Genomic DNA, 9,589 nt, shown 5'->3' on the forward strand with positions numbered 1-9,589 from the left:
TGTTGTCTGATTTATGACTGTCTGCTTATGATAAAGTAGATAAATCATTTAAAGGATTGCTACATAGTACTGTAGCTTGTAGGCTTAATACTAGGTGTTGATGGCTCAACAGTCTAAAAATGAGTTAATATAATGAGTTTAATATAAAGAGTACAATCATGAGTTCAATGAGTTCAATAATGAGAATCGAGTCATTTAATAAAGTGAATTATTCAATCTAATCAAAGACCCAGTTTATCATATAAATAATCCATAACACTTCTGAATTTCAAAACTTCTTTTTTCTTTCAATCTTTATTCTCGAAGTATTAATTACAAAGTACATCAATATGAGCTCTACAAATATGGATATTTCAGGTTTATCAGAACGATTTAAGAAAACATTGATTGATTATAATTCACGTCGTCCCATTATTTCAACACCAATGGAAAAATTTCCCACTCAATTCCAGTACCCATCCAGTTTTGAATCCTCTTTATCCTCTGATCAAAAGTTAAACTCTAATGAATCAGCTGTTACTGATGAAGAAAATAATGAAGTAGAAACAAATGATAATGAGACAGACAAAGATCATAGTGAAATAGATTTTCAAGAAGATTCATCTCTTTTTGGTGTTTTCCCTTTAGAAATTTGGTTTAAAATTTTAAAATTAAATCAAAACATGGGGGTTTTAATGACTTTGAATATGAGTTTTTATCGTGCTTTAGCTCCTGAAATTTATAATAATAAATTTGAAAACTTAGACTTGTTGTTGGTAATTAAAAATACAAAATGTATGAAGAGTATTGATGATACATCAATTACGTCAAATTATGAATATATTGATGTGGTACCAAGTGAGGTGGAGAATCCGAATAATATAAAGTTAAAGAATACAAAAATTAAAGTCATTACATCCCACAAGAAGATTATAACTTTATTTAAATATATTTTAACAAATGAATATGAATCAATTCTTAAAAAATCGATCAAAAAAATTTCACTTGATGTTTCAGTCTTAGATTCTGATTATAATGGGATTCTTAATTCAAAGATGATTTGTAAAACTTTGAATTATTTGAAAAACAATTGTGATAGAACTGAAGTATATAATATTGGACTACCAAAATTGGAAATATCAGATGTAATTCCTACCAAACTTTTGAGGGATTTAAAATCAAAAGAAATAGTTTTTTTGTCTAATATTTTGGAAAAATTTGCTTCTAATAAAGAACAATTCATATTACAAAAAAATCTTGATTGTTCCAAAAATTTAAGTTATATGAATAATAATCTATTGATTGACATGTTTACAAATTATACTGAAGCTCAACGATTTATAGCATGCTTGCAATTTATTCCAAGATCATTCCGTAAAATTAAAATAACCAATAGAAAATGTGAAAGCAAATCACAAGTTGAATATTTAATTTCTCAAATTATTATGATTATGTCTTCTGATAGATTTACCTCTTCAATCAATACATCACTTTCACTTATGGGACTTCAATATATTAAAACAACAATGGCTGTTGTGAATAAACCAGGTATATATATATTATAAACTAAATGGTATATATATATTATAAACTAAATGTCCGAAATATATTATATTAGTAATCTAAATATGAGTATATATATATTATGGATAAACCATCGCTTAGTCAGAGAGGAGATAAGCGGATGTTTATATAAATTAATTGCATGAGTACAATTGATTTGCACATATTTGTAATTACTTGAGGATAATCAGCCGTTAAAACCTTGTATTACAGTTTAATGAAAACTATTTAAACCCATGAGTATCTCCACTAAATTCGAGTCAATTAATTCATGTCTTTATCAATTCTTAACACTACGTATTGCTTATCAACATGTCTACAAATTTAGATTTAAATGATCCAAATCATCCAACAAATTTAACCCCACCATATTTAAAACTTTACTCATCAAAAGTTCCAAATGGTCAAAAAATATCAATTTATTTATCACTATTGAAACAAGATTATATTTTTAGTAATGTAAATATTCAAAATTTAGAACAAAAACAAGATTGGTATTTAAAAATGGATCCAAATGGTAAACTTCCAACTTTTAGTGATGTTGATTCTCAGGGGAAACAAACTATAATTTTTGAAAGTGCAGCAATTTTATTATACTTAGGTGAACATTATGATTTGGAAAGGAAATATTATTATGATTTAAAACATGAATTATATTGGGATCAAATAAAATGGTTAATTTTCCAAGTTGCAGGTCATGGTCCATATCAAGGACAATCTGAAATTTTTAAAAATGTTTTAAAAAATAAAGATGAATTTGCTACAAATAGATTTATAAATGATACTAAGCGGATATATAAAGTTTTTGAAGATCGATTAAATGAAAATAATGGTTGGTTAGTTGGTAATTCCCTGAATATCACAGATATTGCAGCGTATCCTTGGTTAAGAAGATATGGAAATATTGGTATTAATATTGATGAATTCCCCAATGTTAAAGCATGGATTGAAAAAATTGATAAAATTCCTGAAGTTGAAAAAGGTATGAATGCAGGTCCATAATTACACATACATGATTTTATCATAAATTATATTAATCATTATTATTATTCGTTATAAATATTTGAATATATAGAGTTTAATTGTTTATTCACTTTCCCAATTTTTTCTTTATTTTTTGTAATTTTTGTCTTTCCACAATTTCTCTAATCATTAAAGAAATACTTTCATCAACATTTTCATTAATTTCATTTTCCACCAATATAAATGAAGATTTCCAATTATTTGCTAATTTTTTACCATCTTCAATTAATTTTGGTGATTTTCCTTCATGTTTTGAATGTGTACATACTATAAGAATTGGTGGTGGAGAATCTGGTGATGATGGATCAATATCAATTTCATCTAATCTATTTGAAATTTTTCTTAATTCTGCAAGTTTCAATTGTTCTTCTTCATAAGATTTTAATTTCCATAATTGTTTTATACCATAAATTAATGAATAAACATCACCTTCTGAACCTTTTTTCCATTTTTTTTGATAATTTCTATATTCTCTCCATGCATCAATTATTGCACCTCTAATAATATCTAATAAACTTAAAGGATCTTCTTGTGATGTTACAGTATTTAATTGATTTGAATCTGTTGTTATACTTGAATTTCTTGAAGTTGAAGGTGATAAAACATCATCATAACTTGGTGGATTAAAACTTGGAACTGCACTATACATAAAAATATAACCATTAACATTCCCATTCATTTCTGATGCACCACTTGCTACAAGTAATGGATTTGTTGATACTGGTCTTCTTGGTTCATTTGCTAAATTATGTAAATCTTCTTTATCTAAATTTCTATAAAGTGAAACTTCAAGAAATGGTACAACTAAATCAGGTTTAAAAGGTGGAGTATCAATTAATTCAATTAATATTGGTGAATAATTTGGCTCTTGGTATTGACCTTCAATTGAATTATCATTATTAGGGAAATCATAAGAATAATAATCATTTTTAACTAATGATTTATTTGCCTTCCCTTGAGAATTTGCATTTGAACTTGAACTATTTCTTCTTTTTTTCAATGATACATGATTTTTATTATAAGATTGGAAAATTGTTGGAGATAATTGTAAATCATTTTGTTGATTGATTAATTTTTTAGCCTCAAGACCACCATATTCATCTAATATACTCTTTGCTCTCTTTGTTCTTGGTTTATATTCAAATAATAATATTGTTGATTTATGAGTTGGATAATAAGTTTCTCTGAAAAATTTTGAATGTATATTATTAGCAAATGTTGATTTCCCCACGGCTGGTCCACCTAAAAGAACTAGTTTAACAGGATGTTCAGAATTGATTACTTCAGAGGACATTTTGATTCCTAATTGTTTTTGAATTTGTTGATGTTCTTTTTTGTTGAAATTAATTTTTGTATTGTTTTGATTTTTCTCACCGTATTTTTTTTTTTTAAACAAAATTTAAATTTTCGGTGTTTTCCTAGATAAGAAAATATTGAAAATCCGATTTGACACATAAATTAACAAACTACAAATTTAATTTTAAATAAATCTATTCGAACATCCTGATGTGTTTATTTTATTTTATAAATTATGAAAGAATTAATTAAATCTTTTTTTTTTGTATCAAATTGTATGGAGGGAAACTAAAAAAATGGAGGAGACAAAATTGATGGAAATTAATGAAAATTAGGATTAAAATTAAATTAAATCTTGATCATTTGATTTATCAACATTTTTATCTTCATCTTCATCATCTTTACCATCTTCTTGATCTTGAGAACGATCATAAAATTCATCTAAAATTTTTGGAGAAATTCTATTTAATAATTCTTTTGGATAAATTCTTAATAATGACCAAGCTTGATCTAAACTTTCAAAAATTGATCTATTTTCATAAGCACCTTGATTAATAAATGTTTTTTCAAATTTTTCTAAAAATTCTAAAGATAATTTATCCTCGGTAGATAAAGCTTCTTCACCAACAACTGCCTTCATTGCTGCAGCATCTCTACCAATAGCATATTTAGCATATAATTGATTTGAAACATCACCATGATCTTTTCTTGTCATACCTTCACCAATAGCACTCTTCATTAATCTTGATAAAGAAGGTAAAACATTAATTGGAGGATAAATACCTCTATTATATAATTGTCTATCAACAGAAATTTGCCCCTCGGTAATATAACCTGTTAAATCAGGAATTGGATGTGTAATATCATCATTTGGCATACTTAAAATTGGAATTTGAGTAATTGAACCATTTCTACCTTCAACTCTACCAGCTCTTTCATAAATAGTTGATAAATCTGTATACATATAACCTGGATAACCTCTTCTACCTGGAACTTCTTCTCTTGCAGCTGAAACTTCTCTTAAAGCATCAGCATATGAAGACATATCTGTTAAAATTGTTAAAACATGACGTTCAGTTTGATAAGCTAAATATTCTGCAGTAGTTAAAGCTAATCTTGGAGTAATAATTCTTTCAATAGTTGGATCATTTGCTAAATTTAAAAATAATGAAGTTCTTTCTAAGGACCCATTTTCTTCAAAATCTTGTTTAAAAAATCTTGAAGTTTCTAAATTTGCACCCATTGCAGCAAAAACAATTGAAAAATTTTCTTCATGACCATCATGAACATCTTTTGTTGGACGAACTAAACCTGCTTGTCTACAAATTTGTGCAGCAATTTCATTATGAGGTAAACCTGAAGCTGAAAAAATTGGGATTTTTTGACCTCTTGCAATTGAATTCATTGTATCAATTGCACTAATACCTGTAGAAATCATTTCTTCTGGATAAATTCTTGCATAAGGATTAATTGGTGACCCATTAATATCAAGATAATCTTCTGCAAAGACTTTTGGACCATTATCAATTGGACGACCGGACCCATCAAAGATACGACCAAGGACATCTTCAGAAACTGGGATTTTTAAATTTTGACCAGTAAATTCCACTCTTGTTTTTTTAACATCAATACCTGAAGTACCTTCAAAAACTTGAACAACAGCACGATCACCACGAACTTCCAAGACTTGACCAGCTCTTACAGTACCATCTGGTAAAGTTAAATTAACAATTTCATTAAATCTTGGGAATTTAACATTTTCCAAAATAACTAAAGGACCATTAACACCTCCCACAGTATTATAATTTAATCTTGGTTTAATTTTGAAACCTTCAGTAACTGCTTTTTTGTTCAATTCGAACAATTCTTTATCAGAGAGAGACATTGTGAATTGAGGAATGTATTATTATATTCAATTGATCAATAACAAGCCAACTTGTGTTGTATTTACTTATTTATGTATCAACAATTCCTTTATCAATTTCAATTTTCCCTTTAACAATTTTAGAAATTTGGAAAATCAAAAAAGGCTGCCACGCTGCAATTGAATTCGCGAATATTGATTTTTGATTATGTAAGTGATTATTATCGGTGGTCAATTACCCGGATGTGTTATTTATTATACTTGTATTTATATATTTACTAAGGTAATATAAGAGAAAAGCATTAATAAAATATGAAAATAGTATTTTCTCGCTCAAAGGTCTTGATTCCTATCTATTTTAATTTAATTTTATATATCTCAATAAATATACAACAAAATACCCATTATTATTACCAAATTGGGAAGTCTACATATACTTCAAATTCAAATTTATAGAAAAATTACTTGACAATAATTGAAGTGGAATAGTAATTATTTGTTCATGAAGATAACTTCAGAGATTTCATATAGGATTTTACTACGTTATTTATTGTATGTGCAAAACAACTAACTGCTTGTGAGTATCATCAAAACTCGCTTGAAACAACAAACACTTTCAATATTTGAAATTTGAAATGTTTGATGTTTTAAGTGTGTGTTTTAAGTTTTAGTTTCTTAATTAACCTGATTTATTTGATAGTGAAATAAGAATCTTCTGTTTTTCTACTGAAGAAGTATTATCCTAGTCTAGGAAACAGCATCATACATATTGTATTCTTTTCTCAGGCTTGACGCTGACAACAAATTCTTTTTATTTTCATAGCTTTGAAATTAATCAAGATATGTTAATAAAACAATATATAAGTCCATAAATCCCACTGTTTTCCCATATGAATGTGAATAACAATCATTGAACTCTGGTTAACTTATGGATATCATATTTTTTGAAATTAATAATTGATTGTAGTTCTATATATATTGTAAACTCATAAATCATATATTATATACGCCAAAATTTCCATCCATTGGTAATTGTATTATAAACTTAATTTAAACAACGTCTTGATAAACATATGTTAAAAATTTATATATAATATAATTAGCCTCTATAATATTTACAATTTCAAAGTTATATTAATATGAAAATACACCACTAATCATATATAAAAATGTAGTTAATCTTTTATTTTATCTATTTCAATTCAATTTTTATACTTAAATTCATATACAACTAACTATACATTATTATTACCCAATTGGGAAGTCTACAAATAAAGCAATTCAATTCTCGTAGGGAAAATAAAACTTCAAAAACTAATTTACATTCTTAATAGTTGATGATTTGGTGGTTTGAATAAAATTATCTTCTTCTTGAAAACCTCGGACTACGAATCTGGCCTTTGGCTTACCTGTTGTCTTTTATGGCAAATACCCATCTAGTTTTGTTATGATATGTTCATTGTTTGACTGAATTTTAGATAATCAAATTGTATTTGAAATCAGTTAAGATATGTTGATAGAACTATTAATATATAATATAATTCATAAATTCCATTGTCTTTTTTCATATGAATGTGAATAACAATCATTGAACTTTGGTTTATTTATGAATATCATATTTTTTGAGATTAAAGAATTGAAATTGTAGTCTACATAAATTATAAACAAACTCATAAAATCATACATTATATTAACGCCAATTAAACTCCAATTATTCACTCATCATCATCAAAAATATCATTTTTAATAACTTGCCATTCATTATTTTTTTCTTTAATTTTATTAATCAAATATTTATAAATCAATTGATTTAATTCATATAAGTCAATCTCACCTGGTTTAAAATCATTTGAATCATTAGACGTTATTTCATGATTATTATTAACAATTTTATAAATTAATTCATCAATTTTAAATAATGTTTTATAATTATGGATTTTTTCATCTAATTGGAAGAATTTTAATATTTCCATGATATTTAAAATTAATCTTGATAATGAATTTATAAACCAAATTAAATCATTTTTAGAAATATCAAAAATTGATGATGTATTTGAATCTGCTAATTTGGGTAATATTTCAAAATTTTGAATCTTGGGGTTAAATTGATCTTCTTTTGTCATAATTTTAATATCATAGGGTAAATTTATAAACCAAATTTGTGATATTTGATAAATAAATTTTGTAATTTGTAATAATGAAGAATTTATCAGCTCAAGTGGGTATTGTGTTAAATTATAAATTGATATAATTGGATTGAAAGAAATTAAAAAAATTAATTGATTTGATGTTTTCCTTTTTTTGATATTATAAATATTTATTAATTCTTGAAATAAAATTGATTGATTATTATTTATTTGTTTTTGAAATTTCAGGGAATCATCTAATATTTGATTAATCTTGGATGTAATTTGATCTTTATTATAATTTAATGATTTAGATGCTATTTTTTGTAATTTTTCATGTTTTTCCAAATTTAATGATTCAAGCCTCAGTTTCTTTGAATCTGATTTACTTTTCAATATATTTATTTCTCTCAAAATTTTATTATTTTTCCTTTGAATTAATTTTGAATCTATAGTTAATAATTGTGAAGATAATGCAGCAATTGAATGGATTGAAACTGAATCATTAACCACTTTATCTTGTTTATCATTTATATAATCTTTCAAGAATGTAATGTTTTCACCTTGGATACAATTTTGTAATATTTGATTAACTGATTTCTTATTAAAATCTAATTCAATTAATAAATTAATATAATTTAATTTTGGTTTTAATAATTGGAAATTTGTACAACTTGAACATAATAGTTGATGATCTGAACCATTATCATTACCACCATGTATATGACAGATTCCACATCTAGTCATTATGATACATTTGAATTGAATTGAATGGGTTTAATGTTGTGATTGTGTTGGATTGTTGATGTTTGATGTGTTTATGTGGTTATGTTTTGATAAGGTTATAAAATTCGCGACCAATTTAAAGAACTTCAAACTTCACCACTCAATATAACGACAATTATACCTGCTGCTAAAAAAATGGATGAGAATTATGAGGATTTGTTCAGTGATGGCAGGGAATGGCTCAAGGATTTATGTGACAATTTGAAAGAGAAACTTCCAAATCCATTCATAGATAGCTTTTTCAAGATCTGTTCCACTTTAAAGCTAATATTCTCTTATATTATTGTTAGCAAAAAAAGCCAAAAAGCTATAAGGCAGTAAACAACATTAATTTTAGTTAAAAATACTTGGAAACTCAAATGTAATGTACTCAACTATTCAAAGATGGTATCTTCTCTAACTGATTTTGACTATGATCTCACTAAAAATGCTATTCTTATGGAGGATGGAGGATACAATTGATAACATGAAAATTACGTTTTCGATTAAAAAGGTTTTTATATCGAACAAGATGATTTTAGAAAAGAATAATTTGAATACATTGAAAGTATTATTCCTTAATGAGATGGTTAACTACAATGGAAAAGATATAAAAAATAACAGGTTTATTTAATTATTATGATCCAACTTGTGTTTGATTTTCTTTCAACTTTTTCCTTTCTTCTTTAAACTTCTTTTTTGCTTCTTTCAACTTCTTTAGTTGTTCCTTCTTTTCCTTCTTTTCTTTCCAAATAAGAAATCTTTTATGAGTATCTGGTAATAAATCAAATGGAAGTGGGGGTATTAATGTGGCATTTTCTTCTTTAGTGATTTGTTCTTCAGATTTAACCATAGATTCCATCCAATATCCTAAATTATAAGGATTTGGATCTTTCATCATTATTGATAAAATCATCATTTGAATAGTATGTCTTGAGTCAATTTTTTCACCATTAAAGAATTTATATTCAAT

General features: G+C 25.9%; 5 protein-coding genes across 5 annotated transcripts; 1 reads left to right on the forward strand and 4 right to left on the reverse strand.

The window, feature by feature from the left end:
• Nucleotides 1-329: 329 nt before the first annotated feature.
• Nucleotides 330-2,544, forward strand: BN7_3587 (uncharacterized protein; the record flags this gene model as incomplete). Its single annotated transcript, XM_011275833.1, has 2 exons — nucleotides 330-1,527; nucleotides 1,871-2,544. 2 exons carry the CDS (start codon nucleotides 330-332, stop codon nucleotides 2,542-2,544), a joined length of 1,872 nt encoding a protein of 623 aa, XP_011274135.1.
• Nucleotides 2,545-2,632: 88 nt separating this feature from the next.
• BN7_3588 (uncharacterized protein) lies at nucleotides 2,633-3,859 on the reverse strand (the record flags this gene model as incomplete). The annotated part of the gene is made up of 1 exon (XM_011275834.1): nucleotides 2,633-3,859. One exon carries the CDS (start codon nucleotides 3,857-3,859, stop codon nucleotides 2,633-2,635), a length of 1,227 nt encoding a protein of 408 aa, XP_011274136.1.
• Nucleotides 3,860-4,204: 345 nt separating this feature from the next.
• VMA2 (H(+)-transporting V1 sector ATPase subunit B) lies at nucleotides 4,205-5,746 on the reverse strand (the record flags this gene model as incomplete). Its single annotated transcript, XM_011275835.1, has 1 exon — nucleotides 4,205-5,746. The coding sequence occupies one exon, from the start codon at nucleotides 5,744-5,746 to the stop codon at nucleotides 4,205-4,207; it is 1,542 nt and encodes a 513-aa protein (XP_011274137.1).
• A 1,694-nt stretch (nucleotides 5,747-7,440) lies between these two features.
• ATG14 (Atg14p) lies at nucleotides 7,441-8,598 on the reverse strand (the record flags this gene model as incomplete). The annotated part of the gene is made up of 1 exon (XM_011275836.1): nucleotides 7,441-8,598. One exon carries the CDS (start codon nucleotides 8,596-8,598, stop codon nucleotides 7,441-7,443), a length of 1,158 nt encoding a protein of 385 aa, XP_011274138.1.
• Nucleotides 8,599-9,253: 655 nt separating this feature from the next.
• BN7_3591 (uncharacterized protein) lies at nucleotides 9,254-9,535 on the reverse strand (the record flags this gene model as incomplete). Its single annotated transcript, XM_011275837.1, has 1 exon — nucleotides 9,254-9,535. One exon carries the CDS (start codon nucleotides 9,533-9,535, stop codon nucleotides 9,254-9,256), a length of 282 nt encoding a protein of 93 aa, XP_011274139.1.
• Between the last annotated feature and the right edge of the window lie 54 nt (nucleotides 9,536-9,589).

The sequence above is a fragment of the Wickerhamomyces ciferrii genome, contig 00101, assembly GCF_000313485.1.
Source record: "Wickerhamomyces ciferrii WGS project CAIF00000000 data, strain NRRL Y-1031 F-60-10, contig 00101, whole genome shotgun sequence".
Lineage (NCBI taxonomy): Eukaryota > Fungi > Ascomycota > Saccharomycetes > Phaffomycetales > Wickerhamomycetaceae > Hansenula > Hansenula ciferrii.